The sequence below is a fragment of the Macaca mulatta genome, chromosome 3 (assembly GCF_049350105.2).
Source record: "Macaca mulatta isolate MMU2019108-1 chromosome 3, T2T-MMU8v2.0, whole genome shotgun sequence".
Lineage (NCBI taxonomy): Eukaryota > Metazoa > Chordata > Mammalia > Primates > Cercopithecidae > Macaca > Macaca mulatta.
This window is the reverse complement of record NC_133408.1, coordinates 77,809,054-77,828,968: the sequence shown is the minus strand read 5'-3', so window position 1 is coordinate 77,828,968 and position 19,915 is coordinate 77,809,054. Positions and strand designations below refer to the sequence as shown.

The 19,915-nt window shown below is 43.0% G+C and overlaps 1 protein-coding gene across 49 annotated transcripts in view; it reads right to left on the bottom strand.

The window, feature by feature from the left end:
• GRB10 (growth factor receptor bound protein 10) overlaps window positions 1-19,915 on the bottom strand; it is a 203,807-nt gene that overhangs the window by 100,671 nt on the left and 83,221 nt on the right. For 15 of the 49 annotated variants that reach the window (XM_077994613.1, XM_015133490.3, XM_028844791.2 and 12 more), the window contains 1 exon segment: window positions 11,775-11,862. The exons of 4 other annotated variants lie outside the window; for them this stretch is intronic. Coding sequence is in view for 21 of the 45 variants with exons in the window: in XM_028844791.2 (XP_028700624.1) it covers window positions 11,775-11,862 (88 nt within the window). In the remaining 24 variants the exon portion in view is untranslated. 49 annotated transcript variants of the gene reach the window in all.

Below are 19,915 nucleotides of genomic sequence, written 5' to 3'. Positions count from 1 at the left end.
AGGGACAACTGTGTACACACACACACACACACACACACACACACACACACACACGTATATATATAATGAATAAAATCTTGAAGTTTTTTTTGTGGATAACATAGTAAAAGATGAACTAGATAAGAGAACATTAGAGGAATCATGATGCAATATGTTGTCTTCCTGCTTGAGTTCATGTTCTCTCATCAATCATGCCCTCATCCAAACTGCTGCCCATGTCTCATGAATGGTAAGAGCACAGCAGGAGGGCAGGGCGCTGGGGACTGGTTTCTACCTTTGCTTGCCTAGAGTTACCAGGACTTCCCACAAGGAGGAGAGAGGCAGGAGCTCAGGACCTTTCTGGAGACCACAAGTCTATTAATGGCATGTGAATTCAGGAATTCATTAAATATCTATGAAGTATGACTTCAGACCAGGCAGTATAGTGGAACCTTGTGGTATATACCAGGTAGTATATATGTCACAGTAAGAAAGACATGTGTACTGCCCTCAAGAAATGTATGATCTAGGGAGAAAGGGAAAAATACGATATATAAAATAATGCTCGCAACAGGTAGCTTATACATATAGGAGTGTGCAGGGTGGCTCCTCTAAATTAAAACCTGAGATGGACTTTGGCTTTGATTCCCATCCCACCACTGAGTTAACCTGTCTGTGACTTCTGGGCAAGTTACAAACCTCTCAGCCTCAGTTTTCCCATCTGTAGCTTTGATGAGGAAGATAAGACATGCAGGGAGGTTCTAGCACAGGCCTCAAAGTCGTCATCGGCATCATTATTTTTGCCAATAATTATGCATGATGGGTACAAGTAAACGAAGACTCTAAAGTGCAAAGTGATTCCTAACTTACCCCCAGTCAAAGAGCATTGTTGGAAGAGACCAAAAGACACAAAAACAGCCAGCCCAAAACCAGGCTGTGTCCTTCTGCACCTAATGATGCTCAGAATGGCTTCTTGGAGGAAAAAACCAAAAATTTATTTTCTTGATCTATTTTACCTTCTCTAATAACTGGCATTCTTTTCTAATTTTGGTCTTTTCCTCTTGACAGTCTCTCCACTGAGAAATTGGTGCTTCTGAAATAGTCCATCCTCCAATCTTTTTTCTATACTTCCACTGTTACTAGAAAGGAAAGCACTGCACCAAACACATTGCTACAAATTAAAGCTGCATGCCTATAACCAGTATTTCTGGCTTAAAGAAAACCAAGAGAAGAAACTAAAGAAACTAAAGTCAGAAAACAGCCGTAATGGGATGGAGAGGACCTCTGAACTCCAGAGCCTGAAAGACATTCCTCAAGTCAAGAGTCAAGTGTTTGTGTAGGATGTCTCCATCTGAGAGAATGAACTACATACACTTTCTGGGGCAATCAAGGAAGTGTATGACTCCAGCAATCAAGGAAAATGTTTTGATTTCAGCTCAGGAGTCTTCACTATGACAATCACACACACAGCCCTGTTCTCCAGACGGAACAAAGGCATGATGAATGTGCGTGCTTTGCAGGCATGGGACTGGGGCGCCCGAGGTACACATGGAGCAGAGGAGACAGAGACAGAAGGCACAGAGGCTGAAAGAGCACAGCCTCCACTTTCAGGCAGGACCATAGCCTGCCCTGCCCACAAGACTAAAGCAGCTATACCACCAAGGTGAAAGGGAGACCCAAGCAGTTGCAGTCCACAAAGAAGAGAAGCCAACCGGAGCAACAAAGTGCCTCTGGCCAAGCAGAAGACAAAAAATGCTGGGCAGACTCTGCAAGGCTTCTGTTCTAGAGAATGGAGGGAAGTGGGTGCGTGGGACCACTTCGTCTGTGGTCAGAAACTCTGCAATCCTGGTCGGGCGCGGTGGCTCACGCCTGTAATCCCAGCACGGACAGATCACCTGAAGTAAGGAGTTCGAAACCAGCCTGGCCAACATGGTGAAACCCCGTTTCCACTAAAAATACAAACATTAGCCAGGTGTGGTGGTGCATGTCTGTAATCTCAGCTACTTGGGAGGCTGAGGCACAAGAACTGCTTGAACCAGGGAGATGGAGGTTGCAGCGATCCAAGATAGCGCCACTGCACTCCAGCCTGGGTGACAGAGCGAGACTCTGTCTTGAAAACAAACAAACAAACAAAACAAACAACACCAAAAACAGAAACTCTGCAACCCAGCACGAGGCCACTAACTGATAACAATACAAGAGTAGGGGGCTAGGGGTAATTTGCGACAGGGTATTTGAGGGAACTAAGGACATGCTAAAAATGAGTTTTGGGCTCTCAGCCAAACTTTCATAGAGTGGATCTCTGAATAGAGTGAATGACCTTGAATGACTCTGGCCATTAAGTTAAATTCTCAGGTCCTGTCTCCACCCAAACTAGGCTAGGTGAGATCTCACAGGATGAAGAATCTGTGGTGTGTGCAGCCACCCATCCCTCCCCTACTCACAGGCTGGCACTGATTACTGGAGCCTGTCTTCCTGGGGATGAGACCTCAGACTCCCCCAAGCACTGAACTCAGGAGTCTCAGAGTACCTGTTAGTAGGAAAATTCTGCAGTTTGGTGAGTACACTGTAATGGAACAATCATTCATTTCAAATGTTTAAGTTACATTATTTTTTTTCCATTGTAAGAATAATCACATTATAGGCACATTGAGAAACTGCAAATAAGCCAAAAACTAAAACACATTTCTCACCCCAAGAGGAATGCCATGATAGCAGGTAGACTGTCAATCTCTAAAAACTTGACAATGTATGTCTTCCTTCCCTCTCTCAGCTCCTAACCTCTCTGCTATAGGGAAGCCCCTGAGATCCCGAGAGCTTTAGGCTCTCTCCCGCCCTGTGCCTGGGACACACCTCTGCATCCTCCCAGGGTCCCACACCACCTGCTCAGACCATGACTTCTCCCCACTGCCCACACACGGACTCATTCTCAAAGGTCTGCAAATATTCTTGGGAAATAAATCAAGAAAAATACTCAGAGTGAAATAAGTCAACTTCCTCAAATTTCAAACTCGTCATCTATTCATTTTCAAACTAGTGGTGCCACAAATTGCTCCAGGCTGATGTATCAACATCAAAATCACACATTACTGATAACAAAACACCCTACCTCTTGACAACTGCAAAACCTTTGAGGCAGGCATTATCCTGGATCAGTAAGTTTTCCAGGGAGTGAGAACAGCACACCTTCCAGCAAGAGGACCTATTTTCATTTTCCCTCTTGTACATATCGTACGTCATCTTCTTGGCTGCCTTCTTTCTTAAGCAGGGGGTAAAAAATATAATGCAACCTTTACTTAGTGACTTCAGTCCTCTCTCTGAGCATAATTGATGTCCACTGGGCTAATGAGGTGTAATGCTATTTGCTACTAGGTAAATGGACTTACCCTGCTGGACTCTTTTGAGTTCTAATGGCTCCTTTTGCTGGCCTCTTCTCTTCCAACGCTATACCGCTGCCAAAACCACCTCTTACTGAGGTGAACTTACAGGAATTTCTAGGGGCTTTTATTCCTTCCTGTCTGCTATAGGTTTAGATAATAAACATTCAAAGTTCTGTCATTGTATTTTTAAATAAAACAAATAATAATATTTTTATTTTCATTGTGAAATATTGTTACGTTTGTTCAAAATTTTAAAATGCACAATATTAAAAGGTGAATAAAAATCACCCATAAACCCACCACCCAAATTAAACATCATTATATAAAACATATATTGTGCTCTTATTTCCTCTTTCTACAAAACTGGGACCATACAGTATTGTAACCTGTTTCCCTGAAAATCTGAGCATTTTCTCAAGTTACTAGATATGTAACATATTTTAAGACAGAATAATAGTCTATCATCAGTGTATGTAATGTTTATCTGATCAGTTTTGTCTTTCATTATTTCCTTTATTCTAGGGGAATATGCTATTGATTGAACTGAAATGGATATACATGCACACACATGCACACGTCATTGAAATAAATTCCTGGAATTGATGAGCTTAAATGTATGACCTTTGCAAGGCTTTTGTTAGACAGTAGCAAACCACCTTCCAGAATTAGACCCACTTCTTTGCACTCTCCAGCAAGAGCTACTTCTTACAGAGGGCACACCATGGCAGACATGATATCCTATGCTTTACGGACGCATCTTTCCAGTTCTCACAACAACTTCATAAAGAAGGCATGTTATCCCATGTTATAGACAAGGCAACTGAGGCTCAGTACACAAGAGAGCAGAGTTTCAAATGAAACCAGCATTCACTGGCAGCCTCTCAGGCTGTTACTGCTGCACCACAGGGCCCACTAAGCTCATGAGCCTTTGGGAGCTCTCTACAGAGTCAACTCTATCTACTTGTGTACACAGACTTCAACATCTCTTTTTCAACCCTTTAGGCATCTTTACTCAATTGTGTTCCTGGTGAGAGGCATGGCCAGGAATCTCAGCTTGGGTTATGAGCAGTAACAACAATCAGACAAAATTTGCCTAAAACCGAGAGGCCAAGCTTCTAAAAATAAAACTTCGTATCTCAAAAATATTGTTGAGGAAAAAATTAAATATAGCATTACCCTACAATCCAGCAATTCCACTTCAAGATATATACCCCAAGGATTTGAAAGCAGGAACTCAGACCCTTGTATGTCAATGTTCATAGCAGCACTATTCCCAATAGCCACAAGGTGGAGGCAATCCAAGTGTCCCTCCCTCAGCAGATGAGGTCCATCCACACAATAAAACGTGGTCCATCCATACAATGGAATATTATTCGGCCTTAAAAAGGAAGGAAGTTCTGGCACAGGCTACAACATGGATGAACCTTGAAGACATTATGCTGAGTGAAAGAAGCCAGTCACAAAAAGGACAAATCGTGTATGGTCCCACTTACATGAGGTACTAAGAACAGGCGAATCAAGTGGCAGGAAGTAGATTAGAGGTTACCAGGGACTGGGGAGAATTATTGCTTAATGGGTACAGAGTTTCTGTTTGGGGTGATAAAAGAGTTTTGGAAATAGATAAATGATGATGGTTGCACAACACTGTTCACATGACCAATGCCACTTAATGTACACTTATACAAATGACTAAAATGGTTAATTTTGTTTTATATATTTTTAATGAAGAAAGGTTTTTTCAAAATCGTCAAAAGTAATTCCAGCTGTTGCAAAACCACCCGCTTCAAAAGAAAGTGCATCCCTCCCTGCTGTGTGCTGCTAAGAAATGTGGGAAGCATTTTTAGCAACTGTCACACAAAAATAAGCTGCTTACATTAGTTAGGAACAAGGTAATAAAACAGGAGCAATAAATCCTCTTTGCCAGATAGCAGTAACAGGTCAAGGAAAGTCACAGCTAATCTTTTATTCTAAACATCAGGTTCCATGCAAGGATCCAGGCCACTCTGGATCAAACATACCATGTAAAGCCACGGCCTATGATGGCAGCATCTGACTATGCCTCGAAAATTAAGGAAGCCGGAAAGAACCACACTGTATGTTTGTTAGATTTGGTCATAGTTCCCAAAGCATCTCATTAAAAAGAATCCCCAAAGTTGAACTTGGTGTCAGGCACAGAGATGGGAAGGCACTGACTCCTGTAGGCTGTGCTGCGGGTTGAACCACCACCGCCCCCCACACCCCGGGTGGGAAGGAGCCTTTGTACCCAGTGCCAGGGAGCTACAAGCCCCAGGTCCATTCCGCACAGACTCACAGGGCTGTGAACACGCCAAGAGGGAGGATGAACACTCTGCACTTGGAAGCACTTAAAAGAAGGATCTGTGCCTTTCTGTTCCATCTAACAGCCCTCAGAGCACAGGCTTCCTTGATTTCCAGCTCAGTTGGTTTCCATATTTTTCTTGTGAAATGAGTGTCCAGAATCAGACACAAACACATCATGCTTTCCTTTTTTGTAAACTGCCTGCTCATGTTCTTCGCCAGTTTTTCTATGTAATTGTTTCTCTTATTTACAGGATTTTTTTTTACATAAACAGGATACTAATACTCTGCATGTTACATGCATTTTTGTATGTACAAACAAGAAGTTACAAATTATTCTTCCAGGCTGAAGTGTGCCTTTCAGCATGTTAAATATCATCTGTTATGTCTACATATAAATTTGTAATGGCAATACACTTAAATTTACCATTTTCCCTTTATGGTGGTGCTAATTCTTATTCACAAAAGTCTTTCTTAGCCTGAGAGAATAAAGATTCTTACTATTAGGCCGGGCGCGGCGGCTCAAGCCTGTAATCCCAGCACTTTGGGAGGCCGAGACGGGTGGATCACGAGGTCAGGAGATGGAGACCATCCTGGCTAACACGGTGAAACCCTGTCTCTACTAAAAAATACAAAAAACTAGCCGGGCGAGGTGGCGGTCGCCTGTAGTCCCAGCTACTTGGGAGGCTGAGGCAGGAGAATGGCATAAACCCAGGAGGTGGAGCTTGCAGTGAGCTGAGATCCGGCCACTGCACTCCAGCCTGGGCGACAGAGCGAGACTCTGTCTCAAAAAAAAAAAAAAAAAAAAAAAAGATTCTTACTATTCATTAATTCTTGTCATTCAAATAACTCCATTCCTTGCCACCCCATGTGCAGTCACGGTTCCTGTAATCTCCGTTTTGCCGCGACTTCACTGTGCTGTGTTAGTTTCCATACACGTGTGGGTCTCTTCATGGGATATCTGTTCTGGTCCTTTGGTCTATTTGTCTGCCCTTGAACTAATAACATCCTTTCTTAGTTGTGATACCGCATAAGTGGGATTGCTATCTGATAGTGCAAACCACTCCTCCATACGCCTTGTTGTTTTTCAAATTTGTCTTCAAATTCTTGAGTTTCACTCTTTCTTATTAAAGTTAGGAAACATTTTTCAAGTCACACGTGACAAAACTGTTAAGAATTTGGCTGCAACTGCATTAAACTTAAAGAAAAACTTGAGAAAATGTGACATCTGCACTATATTCTGTCTCCTGATCCATGATCATAGTATAGCTCTACACTTACCCTGGTTGTTTTTATGCTCTGAAACATCCTATAATGGCTGGTAATCTTCCTGAATATACTCCTGGATAGCTTATAATTTTTGTTAATATTATAAGTGGGATTTCTTTTTACATTACATTTCCCAATTGTTTTTTCTTGGCATACAAGGGTACTATCACATTTTATATGTTGATCTCACATTATATCTGCTTAGAGAATTCTTGCTCATGTTAAAAGTGCTAACATGTGTGTGTAAATTTTCTATTTGGATAATTATTTGCAAATAGACACACATTTCAGTCTGCCTTTCTAATGTTTACATTTTTGTTCCTTCATTTGCTCCTTTTATTACACTAAGACCTCCAGTCACAGCAGGCACCCCTGTCTAATTCTAGATGTTCATGAACACGACTCTAACAGTTTTCCATTATGTATGATGCAATGCTGTAGGCTTTTAATAAATAAACTTTAACAAGTTAAGGAGGTTTCTTTTCAGTACTGGTTGAGTACAAACTTTGTTATTATTTGTTATGTATTATAATGAGTGGAGAGTTGTATTAAATACTTTTCTGCCAGGTGAAATGATTATTCTTTTCCCTTTAATTCTGACATGTTCAGTGTGTTCACCGTTTTATGATAGTAAACCCCCCCTGCACTATTATAATAAAACGAACTTGGTCATAACATTTGTTTCATTTACATTTCACTTAAGATAAGGTACTGAATTTGGTTCATTAGTGTTTTACTCAGACTTTTTGTTTTATAATAAAATGTAAAATGGTATTATAAATTTGATTTCTTGTACTGTTTCAAAGATACACAAACATGATATGAATGGGAGAGTTCTTGTCCTCTGTGTAAGCTGCTGTCCTCTGTGTTTAAGAGTGTACACACTTAAATGAGGTCAGGAGATCAAGACCATCCTGGCTAACACAGTGAAACCCCGTCTCTACTAAAAAATACAAAAAAAAAATTAGCCGGGCGAGGTGGCGGGCGCCTGTCGTCCCAGCTACTCGGGAGGTTGAGGCAGGAGAATGGCGTAAACTCAGGTGGCAGAGCTTGCAGTGAGCCGAGACTGCGCCACTGCACTCCAGCCTGGGCGACACAGCAAGACTCCATCTCAAAAAAAAAAAAGAAAAGAAAAATTGTTTGCTTCTTAAAAGTTTAATATCACTCATCTGCAAACCACTTGAGTATTTTTGAAGATACAATATTGATTACCATTTCTTCCACAGCTGTTTCTCTATTACGATTTTATATTTCTTCAAGAATCCATTTTGTTTTTACATTTTTGCAATAAATCATCTATTTCTCCCAGATTTCTATTTTTTTGTTCACAGTTTTCTTGACGCTGTTTTTAAAACTTGCTAAAGTGCTCTTAACATGATTTTCTTGGGCACCTTCTGCCCTCCTGAGTGTCTATGCTAGAGGTTTGCTGTCATGGTCGTTTTTAAAAAAGACTGGTGTTTGATTTTGTTCCTATTGGTAATCTCTTTATTTCAACAATTTCTGACTTTAATTTTTATGATTAATTCCTTCTACATTCCTTAGACTTACTCTATTTCATTTCTGTAATTTCAATTTTCGTTTTTTTGAAGCTTAGAAATGTAGCCTTACCACCTTTGCAGCATTGTACAACTTTCCACCTGTACTATGTTCACTTTCATTTGGTTCTAAATGATTGATATTTCCATTGCAATTTCCTGTCTAACTCACAAGTAAAATAAGAGTGGGTGTGTTTTAAAGTTTCCTCATGCATGTTTATGTGATTTGTTTTCAACTTTTTATGTTGACGTCTGATTTATTCACACTGGGTCAAAGAACAAGCCTTGCATGAAATAGATTGCTTAAAATTTAGTGCAACTTTCTATATACAGTCAACTTTTCAAAAAGTTACACAGGTTTTAGAAAAGAATCAAGAGTCTCTGTTGGGTAGAGGGAGCTATGTGTGTCTATTAATTTGAGCTTGTTAACACTATCACGAATTGACTTGGAATTACTCCTACTATCTTCTTTTGTATTTTGTTTAATATCTTTTTTCTCTTCACATCTTGTTTTTCCTTCTGTTTTCTACTTGATGTTGTTTGATTATTGTTGTTGTTTTTCATATATATTCCCTTTTATCTTTTTCTGCTAGGTTGGGAACTATAGATGATATACACATTCTTTTAGTAATCACAGTCAATACTTTAGATGTACCTAATATTTTTAAATACACAATTGAGCATTCGTCACATATTATTTTCCCATATGTGCCATGTTTCCCTAGTATCCACATTCCTTCTTCCTCAAGAAGTACTTTTAATCATTCTTCTAGGCCAGGCACTGCAACTCACACATGTAAACCAAGTACTTCCAGTGGTCGACATGGGAGGATAACTTGAGGGGTTCGAGACAAGCCTGGGAAGCATAGCAATGACCCATCTCTACAAAAAATTTTAAAACTAGCTGGGAGTGGTGGCGCACACCTGTAGTCCCAGGTACTCAGGAGGCTGAGGCTGGAGAATCACTTGAGTCCAGGAGTTCAAGGCTGCAGTGAGCTACGAGCTACACTCCAGCCTGAGTGAGAGAGCAAAATCTGGTCTCTTAAACAATAAAAATAAAATAATAATCATTCTTCTAGTGAAGATTGCCAGTGACACATTTTTTTCTCAATCTTTGCCTGAGAAAGCTTTATTTGGCCTTCCCTGGTCAGCAATATGTTGGCATAACATTCTAGATGGATGTTTATCTTTCCCCCTGCACTTGGGAGTACACTGCATTGTCTTCAGGCATTGCCCAGGGTGCTCAGGTCTCGCCTCATTTCCTCTTGTTGTGTTTCATAGTTTCTTGCCTTGTCCTACAGACATGATTCTTTCATGCATCTGTCTGAGCATTATAAACACGTATTTCAAAGCCTTGGTCACACTTTTTTTTGTTGCATATGGGCTAAATTGGTAATCTCTTGGTTTTGTTAGCTATACTGTATTTCTTAGGATGGGACTGCTTCATGTGCTTTTGGAATGTTGGTTTGCAGACTCGCTTTAGGTGGGTTGTTTTTTTCTTTTCCTGCCTCCCCCTCCCCACTGAGTGGTCAAGTCGGGACAGACTGGAGCTGCTGCCTCATGGAAGACTGCGAAGGTTGCAGTCTGCGTCACTGCACTGGGAGGCTGCTTGGGTTAGCTCTGGCTGCAAGGTTGCATCCATTCTTCCCGGCTGCCTGGCCATGAGTTCACATGTACTACAATCCGTCCCAGGCAACAGCCCTTTTCCAGCATCTTTGGAAAACAGGGGAGCCCCACCACAGCTCTCGGCTGGATATGGTGGGCCTGGTTCTGGCCCTGCTTCCCCAGTCACTGCCAGAGAAAGGAAAGCGCAGCCCTTTGTATTCCCTGGGACCCGGGCCAGCAGCACCCATGCTGCTTTGGGAGCCACAGCCCTGAGGGGACAGAGCTATTCAATGATCAGTGGACATGCTTGGGTCTGAGCAAGGCTGAGTTCTTTCGGCTTTCCCATTTTACATGCTATGTGTATGTAAAATGATGGAGAGGTGGCCAATGTCAACGGTGTGCTTAAAGGTATCAACCCTCTTGAGTCGCTGAGCAGAGGTGGGGTTCAATATAGTAACGCGTTCATCCCTTCCTTTAAGCCCTGTTTCAGGTGTGGGGATATATCCGAGACTCAGCTTCAACTGCATACTGTGTAACTCCACATCAGGGAAGAGAACCAGCTCTCTTCTACATGGAATGTGCTCCACATTCTGTGCTGCAAATAAATGTCCCTTAATTGAACTACTTTGATATCTGTAGAATATTTGAGCGTACCATTTAAAGACAAAGGATAAAAGGTAAGCCTTAAAAAGTTCTTTCAGTGTAATTTTTTCTGGTTTCCTAATTAAAGTATTAACCTAAGTTTTTATATGAGCATTAACACCAAGGCTCAAATTATTTCCATTTACGTGAGATCATTTGTGAGCATACAATGTAACATGTTAAAATTTTCTTAAGCTTTGAAGTCAATACTAACAAATTGGTACCCTTTCCCCGCATCATGTCATTTCAAAGTTTTCTAAAAGAGGATCCTAAAATTATGCTTGCCACAGAAAACCTTGACAGCTTTTATGAATCTTCTAACAACTGAGAAAACATTGCTTTGACTTCATGGTCAGATCCCAGTTTTTATTTTTATAGTCAACCTTTCTCATTAAGTAATGTAAGAAAATCTAAGCATTCACATTCCCACCAGCTCGAGGACCTGTGATTTACTGTACCTAAACTCTCCAATAAGCCAAATAATGTGCCACGTGCACGTTTCGTTTAATCTCATCCTCAGGCTCCTCATCCTACAGCAAAGCTTCCATTTATTAGATCTAATTTCCTAAGTAGTCTAATTTCCCAAAGGTAGTTCCCTTTCCTTCCCTTCCCACAATGACCTCACTGGAAATTAAATATTAATAGAAGGAACAAAAAGAATCAGAGAAAGGTAGAGAAAGACCAAGAGTACATACACCCAAAACCATCTTAATTGGAAATATAAAAATGCCAAAATCAAGAGGATTCACCTTGGAGTACCCTTCGATAGGCGACATTAAGTCGCCTTTCGGCTGAAACCTAGATAACTCGTATGAAACTGATCTTGAAGTTTTGCTCACTGAAGTTCGCTAATTGAAAGCAAATACATGAAGATATCAGAACCAAGGATCTTTCTCTATTTTGGAATTCATTGTCCTTAATGAGAAAAGAAGAACCAATGTTAGAATCGTAATCTATTAGTGTGAAGAGCAACATTTTAGAATATCAGGTCCTGGCACTGCTGCAAAGCTAGAACTGGGAGTGTTCCTGTGTTTTGTTCATTCCTCACCCTGGTGATGTGTGAGTCGGTCAGACTGTGCGGGGAGTCCTGGTCCTGCCGGGTCTTGTTGACTGCGAGGTGTCTGCTCCACCTTGTCCTAAAAAAAAAGGACCACAGCAGAAAGGCCATGAGTTCACAAGAAGCATCCCACACTTTTCAACACCCAGCTTTCCCAGCATTTCCTTTCTTCCTCAATTCCTTACTTCCTTTCCACTTACTTACTTTTTCCTTTTTCAATGATAGTTGTTGAAAATAGACTGCATAAAGGAAGCTAATCGTGAAAAGGTGCAAGCTGTTCGGCAAGGGAGTTAAAAGTTACTCCTGTGTTTGGGCTTAAATAGCTTTTCCTGAATAGCAATTCAAAGAGAATTATTGCCAACTGCTCCATTTAGGCAGTGAATACAAATAATTAACATTCCACGGAACACATGCATTTTCTGTAACAACTACAGGTAATCAAGTGCTGGGCATTCTGTTACCTGGGACAGAAACATCTAGAGAGTGTTTTATAAATGGTTCCCTCCACAAAATGTTAAGGAGCTCGGTGGCATCTTTTTAGACATTAGTGTGAGAAAAACACTTTTAGTCAAAACGTAAAACAGCAATATTATGATCCTAAGCCCACAATTCTAGAAACACACCTGCATGGGACCAGAAGCCAATGAAAGACATTCAAATGTGGGGAAAGAAATATTATCAGTGACTAACTTGGGGTGGAGAGATGTCCGTTTTCTCTTATAGATTTATAAAATCTTTGAAATCTTTATGATGCATATGTACTACTATTGTAATTAAAAAGGTCTGAACTGTGCCAAAAGTATAAGATGTGCACCAAAACTACTATCAATATTAGTACACTGTCACAAATATCATAGTTGACTTCAGCAAATTCCCTCCTATTCATGCAAAAGGGACTTTCCAGATTGAAAACTGAAGCACGTGAAACACCCAGCATGCAAGGTGCTGGCAACAGCCAACATGCACACACAGCTCTCTCTGCCAAGCGGGGCTCCCGCCACAGAGGCAGCCACTGAGGCATGGGAAGGTGAGTTACCCTCACAACCCTCATCACCCAGTGGGTCCCGGCTGTTCTGGGTCTTGAGTTAGAGAGTCCACACTCCTTCCCACCACTCTGCAGTACCCAAACTGCCCAAGAAACTCAAAAGGCACGTTGATTTCAACAAGGTGACCAAGCAGCAGGTCTTGGGAATGGGACTCTTAATTTCCGCCTGAATATTTCCCAGCAAGCGGCTTCTCTGCCCAGAGCCCTCCTTGCTCACGCATGAAATGGGATGGATGCTCACTTCTCTGCTGCGTGCACACTGACCTGGGAGCAAACAGGTTTAGGTCTGGTCAACGCTGTGCTTCACGGACCACTCACAATGGGGGGAGGCAGAGGGCAGCCCAGGGGACAGACTCCAGCAGGGTCAGCTCACCCACATTTACCATTTAGAAGGAGGATGCTTGTTCCCTGGGAGGCAAAGTCGCGTTCACGCCTTCCTCCAGAATATCTGGAGAAAACAAAATAAAACGAACAAAGCCCTAAGGGAGACATTTTCACCAGCTTCTCTCTTTTTCCCCTTTCAAAAGAAACAGCTTTCTTTTCATTTTTTAATCACAGATGTAAAACTTAGTATAAAAATTTGTATTTTTGTATGCTAAAAAATGAACAAAAAATTAAAACGGAACCTCTTTTTATCAGAATAACAAAAACAAAAATTACCATGTGCATCTATGCAATGTTTGGATTATTTGTAGAGAACATGTATACTCTATGAGTCACATGGGGATTACAAATGATCCTGATAAACACTGAATCATAATTATCTTCCACATACTGTGTTTTGATATCGTTTTTGAAATTTTTCAGGCCAAAAATCATCATCTTCATCGGCACTCTAGTGTACCCCACCAAGTAGATGTGTAGTGTAATTCATTTCACCAATATCCTACTGATGAACATACAGGTTGTTGGAAATGTAAGCTTTTGACTAAGAAAGAGGGGAAGGGCTGTTTGGAGCACACAGTGTCTGGGAGGAAAGGGCAAGGTCCTCAAGAACCCCCACAAGAGGCACTGAGGAGGGAGCTGGGTTCCCCTGGCTATCCGAGAGGGTGGTACCTCCCAGCTCAGCCCCTCAAGTTCAGCCATCTCCCATCTAGTTTCTGCAGTTCCATGGCCAACATTTCCCACCCAGTCTGCTCTTTAGCATCTGAGAGAAATATTTTTCCTCTTTTCTGAATTTTACAACAATCCACGCAAAGAAAATTTTTATATAAATATCTAACCTAGAGTAGATATAAAATTAGCCTAAATCCTACAACAGTGGGATAACAGCATTCCCGTGGTCTTTGCACCTTTGTTGTACAAAACTAGACACGGCTGAAATCAGATTGTGTAAATAATTATGTGTTTTCCTGTCCCTGTCTTCAACTATTTTAAAACTTCGGTAAATATCATTTTTTTTCATATTCTAAACTACTCTAGTAGACACTCTGCAGTTGTTTTCAACTTTCAGACAGCATAAATAATGATCAAATAAACACCTTCGGGCACAAAACTTTGTCCACATTTCTGATTATTTGCTTAGGATCCCTAGAAGTAGAAGGACTAGGCCAGAGGCCACGTGCACTTTTTTAAGATTCTAGATACACACAGTCAAACTCTTCTTCACACACTCACCCTTCCACCCGGAGTGAAGGCAACCGCCTGTTTCATAACACCCAAGCCAGCCAGTGACTGTTTATTTTTCTGGAATTTTTTTCTGGCTAATTCCAGAGGTAAGCAGCGGCCCCACCCTGTGGTTTTAACATGCAGGTCTATAACGCTGAGGTTGAACATTTTTCATAAGCGAATTAGACCTCTGTATTTCTTCTTTTGGGCTATCCTTTAGCAGGTCAGCTAGACTCGATCATGAGGGCACAAGGGGTTCCCAGTAAAAAATGTCCATGAATGAATCACAAACCCGACACTCATCAGCTAAGGGCTCGGGGTCAGTTACCTGGATTTTCTGAGTCAATCTGCTCATCTGTTTATGATGGAAAACATCAAGCTAGGCTGAGCCCTGGGTGAGCACCCATCCCTGGTGGCCCGCAGGCCTCCCAGCCCACTGTCACCCCAGCCCACTGTCACTGAACACAGACTTGCTTCCACTTCTCCCATGACGAGCTTTTTACGCAGTAGGCAAGTAAGTTCATTCACATTTGTAGAAAATGTTTTTCCCACTTTGCTTGTCTTTAAATTTAATTGTACTTTTGATTCTTAAAAGTATAATTCAATGTAGTCAAGTTTACTGACTTTATCTTTTTGGCTCATCATTTAACCTTGAAAATCATTTTCAGCCTCTATCAAGAAAATTGAAAAACCTTCATCTGTGTTTTACTCTGATTTCTCTTCTGACTTGATGTATTATTCTTTCCTCTTCCTGACATTTATTTTGGGGGATAGTAAAAGGGGAGAAAATACAATGACTCCTTCCCCCTAAAAGTGGCTGACCAGTTCTACCAGGCCAACTTAGCACTCAAGCCTTCCTTTTGTCTGATTAGGGAGGTCACCCCGCTCACATGTTATAATCTTACACACATCCAAGTGTTTCTCAGCCACCTCCTCGCCGGTTCCACAGAGCTGCCCGCTCCTGGGCCGGCAATCCCACATTTTCCATTCTCACAGCCTGCCAACGTGTTTTCTCATCAGCAGAACATTTCCCCTCTTGCTTCTTTTATATGAATTCCTTAGTCATTTTCTTCCATGCAAACATCAAAATAGTTTCAAAGTTTGCTTAAATTATTAAAACATCTCATCTGAAATATTTACTGCTATGTATGTGAATAATTACTACACACTGCTAATACAAATGTTGCTATTGGGTTGATCCCACAAACACTGACAGACTATATCCAGAAGATATGCTACCCCACCTATTTTAAAGGGTGGGTGGGACTAGCCTCCAGATCACCCAGGGCCTGCACAGCCCTGCTCCAGGCCTGTCCTGCAAGGAGCAAGGCCCTGCAGATTAACAAGCCCGTTGGGTGCTTCCTGTGCACTGTGAGGTGCGAGGCCCATTCCTCTGTCAGATGACTGCTTTGCCCGAGACCTCCTCTTTTAAGTGCCAACTGAGACATCTATTTAGAAGACAAGTAGCTTGCAAACCTAATTTAAGGCAACCTTGTCTAAATAGTGTCACCAGATTTAGCAAATACAAATACAGGATGTCCAATTAAATTTGAATTTCAGATTAATAATTAATACTTTTTTGGTATAAGTATGTCACAATATTTCATGAGACTTACCCTTAAAATGTATTTGTAGCTTATCTGTAATTTAAGTGGGGATACTATATTTTATCTTGCAACTCTATGCTTCAAGCACTGTTAAAAATCTGACAGGCCTGAATGACAAATTATGGCAGTAAGAACAAAATTTCAACAAGTGGCTCATTTGTTTATGAAATTCCAAGGTCAAAAAAGAAATGTACCTTCTTTAATTCAACAGATAGACACTTCAGACATGAAATCTGTTCTCTTGAGAAGCCAAGAAAGATTTCATAGTATGACAAATTACAGTGATTGTAAAATAAAGCCAAAACACAAAAGGCAGCAGGTAAAAAGTTAGCCACCGTGGCACTAAAAAGATCATCCTGACAGAGCTGGAAGGTCAGGGGCAAATGTCTACCCACCATTCAGAGGCAAACAGTGGCACTTTGCCAGGTGCAGGGCAATGAACACAGGGACAAGAATAAAGGGTTTATCATTGTGTTAGCTTGGTTTCCTCTCCAGGTTAGTTTTTGTTTGTCTGTGTGTCTGTTTCCCAGCCTAGCCCACTGGGGGAAGGACTGGGAAGGGAATGGGGGAGGCCCTGTGAGTTTGCTTTTTTTTATTATTTTGAGACAGAGTCTCGCTCTGTCACCAGACTGGAGTGCAGTGGCGTGATCTCGGCTCACTGCAATCTCCGCCTCCCAGGTTCAAGCTATTCCCCTGCCTCAGCCTCCCGAATAGCTGGGACTACAGGTGCGCACCACCACGCCCGGCTAATTTTATGTATTTTAGTAGAGATGGGGTTTCACCATGTTGGCCAGGATGGTCTCAATCTCCTGACTTCGTCATCCACCCGCCTTGGCCTCCCGAAGTGCTGTGATTACAGGCGTGAGCCACGGCGCCCGACTGTGAGTCTGCTTTTTACTCAGAGCCCTTAATCACTATGCTCTCTACCTCTAGGGGAAGGTGGAAGGATGGGAGAGGGCAGCCAAGCTCCTTAATTAAAGTCCCACAGGTCACTTCACTAATGCTGAACTTTCCCAAATCCACATGCTTTAGAAAAACTTGCCAAAGTCAGAATAAGCCGGTAGAGCAGATCGGGGCAGAAACACCACCTTCATAAAGATGAAAACGAGAAGCTCTCCCTCTCCTGGGGTGACCTAGTCCCAGGCCCTTTGCTGAGCCATCTCCTGTAACAGAGCCCTCCAGTGGGTGAGGAGAATGGTTTCTGTCTGCTCCTCTGTCCTGTGCCGGGCATGAGTCTGCCTCAGCTGCATCGACCAATAGCTGGTCTGCTGGCCCCAGTGGTGGGCGGCCGATGGAGCCAGGCCAGGCAGGAACACAGCCTGGGAGGCCAGCTGGGCTGTTCCTTCTGTAAGCCACGCTCTGGGGGTTGCACAAATGCCCCCTGGCCTCACTCCCTCAGGCTCCTTGCTGGCCCCAGGCTAGGAACCACAACTCAGCTGCTTTCTCCAGACCCTCCATTAAACTCTGTTTTTCTTTTGCTCCCCACCCCCAACCCACGCCCTCCAGAGGGTGCCCACTGCAGACTGCCAACACCCTGGCTAACAGAGGCAGGTGGCTTTATGTCCCTCACTCTGCAGATGAAGGGCCGGAGGTTTCACAGAGTACACATAAAAAGTGACTCGTAATCCAGTCTGTCACTGATGGACATTTGGGTTGATTCATATAGCCAAAAAAAAAAAAAAAAAAAAAAGTGACTCGTGGGAGGAAGAAAATGGTGAGCTTGCTGTGGACTCTGTGGGCATGCCTATTAGGGTACCAGGTGGCCTGGTGTGGCTGGTCCTCACCTGGGAGAACACGGTAGAAATGCAGGCTCCCAGGCCCCAGCCAGACCTAAGTCAGGCCCTCAGAAGGGGACCCGGGTGTCTATGTGTGAACTGCCCTTCCTAATGTAATGTGGCACATACCTCCATGGCTCTCTAGGAGCCACCAACCCAGTTGGTTTTCCTTGACTCCAAAGCGACTGCTGCGTGCCTCTCATAGCACTCAGCCCTGGATGCTCACTATGTAGAATGTTCTCCACCCCACCCACCATGCACACCCCATCAACCCATCCTCAAGGCTCGTCCTTTGCACACTTTCTCTGACAACCCCAACGAAAAGTCTGCCTCCTCGTACCTTACCCTGCAGCCCTGCTTTAATTCCAAGCAGGAAGTAACAAGGGCCAATGGATTGGTGCCTACCCTCTCCCCAGAAACGGGCATCCTTGACTCATCCTCACAACCCCGGCACACAGCCCAGCCTCGCCCCAAGATCTGGGGGCACGGATGCCTCTGCCTCTCTGTGAGGATGGAGGGACAAGAATGTTCCACCATTCACCTTTCAAAGCCCAGGCTTCAGCAAAAAGCATCACGAGGTAGCCTGGGCACAAAACAGAGGAGAAGCAGCCCCTTCCACCAGTTATTGGCATTCCGTTTCAACTAGAGCATCAAATGCACTCTTGCCTCTGCTGGGTGCCAACTAAACACTACAAGATGCACAAGAGGAACCGGCCCCAGAGAACCAGGGGATGTTGTTCATTGGACGATTCAGGCAGTTTTCTTATCTAAAAAGCGGGAGCAACACAGAGCTGGAGCAACACAGAGCTCCAGCAACACAGAGCTGGAGAGGCAACTGGATGAGAGGCGTGCCATCATCAGTGCAGCGGGCACTGCAGGTGACAAATGGAAGGACTGCACAGCAGGCCGGACGCTGACTCAGATCCCAGGCCCCACATGCTGGTTAGTCCTGGAACTCAGGGCAACTGCCTCACCTTTGGGGTATCTCCACACATTCCTGAGGCAGAATGGCCACTTCACAGGTCACTTCTGAGGTTCAAATTAAAATAACAAATAAAGGACTTGCCCAGCAACTAAAGGTACTGAGTGTTCGGTAGACAGCGGGCACTGACCTTACTACTGAACACACGACTGGCAGCCTGCGTAGGAGGTCTCACTCTCCCTCTCTCTACAGTGGGTATCACGTGGCTGTGTCCTCAGCCTGCCCTGTGCACAATATTTTCAGAACCCAGAGAACGGCACAGAAGGCACACTTAATAACTCCACTAAGGTAAACAAAGACCAATGCCACAGAGAACAGAATGACAGGGACTCGAAATGTCTTCCACCTGGAAGAATGCCTCATCAAAACCTACAGGCTTAACAGGGATCAACTTTAAACACTACAGGTATGCAAAAACAACCAACCAAATTAAAAAAAAAAAAAAAAAAAAGTAACAGATGAGAACAGTGGATGAGAACTGCTCCTGAAGGTGCAATTAAAAGGGGATCTTCCAGCGCCCCCCCGCAACCCTCTCCTGCAGCTACCCTCAGATTTTTGGTGCAAAGGCAAAGAAGACACAATCCTACATGACCCACCGTCCGGGTCTCAGAGCTCCCTGGGGCCTTCCTGCAGGCAGTTTCCCAAACCCCTCCTGCTCAGCCAGGGACATCAGCTGAGACAGGTGAGGCACATTGCTGGAGTCCACCCAAGGGTGTTGAGTCTGCAGATGAACATGTGAAATGCAACAGGGATGGGGTTCGTCATTTCACACAGGATGCACTTAAAGAAGGAAAATGTTTCAAACCACAAGCCCATTAAGCTATCGCAGCCTGAGTGAAGACTGACTACCTGTGTTACCTGCATTTTGAAAATGGAGGCATCACCCAGCTCATCAGCTCCCTTCCAACGCCTGATACCCTCTGTACGAACTGCACATATGCCTGTTCTAGAACTTTGAATACACACAAGACGTCAGATACAGTGTAGTTACAGATTTCACAACTACCCTCCCTCAGCCATATAATCACATTTTTTAATTAAATATTAATGTAAAAATGGCAGGGTTTCTACTAATATTACAGTTCCTGGGTACCAGGTACAGTGCTAGACAGTTT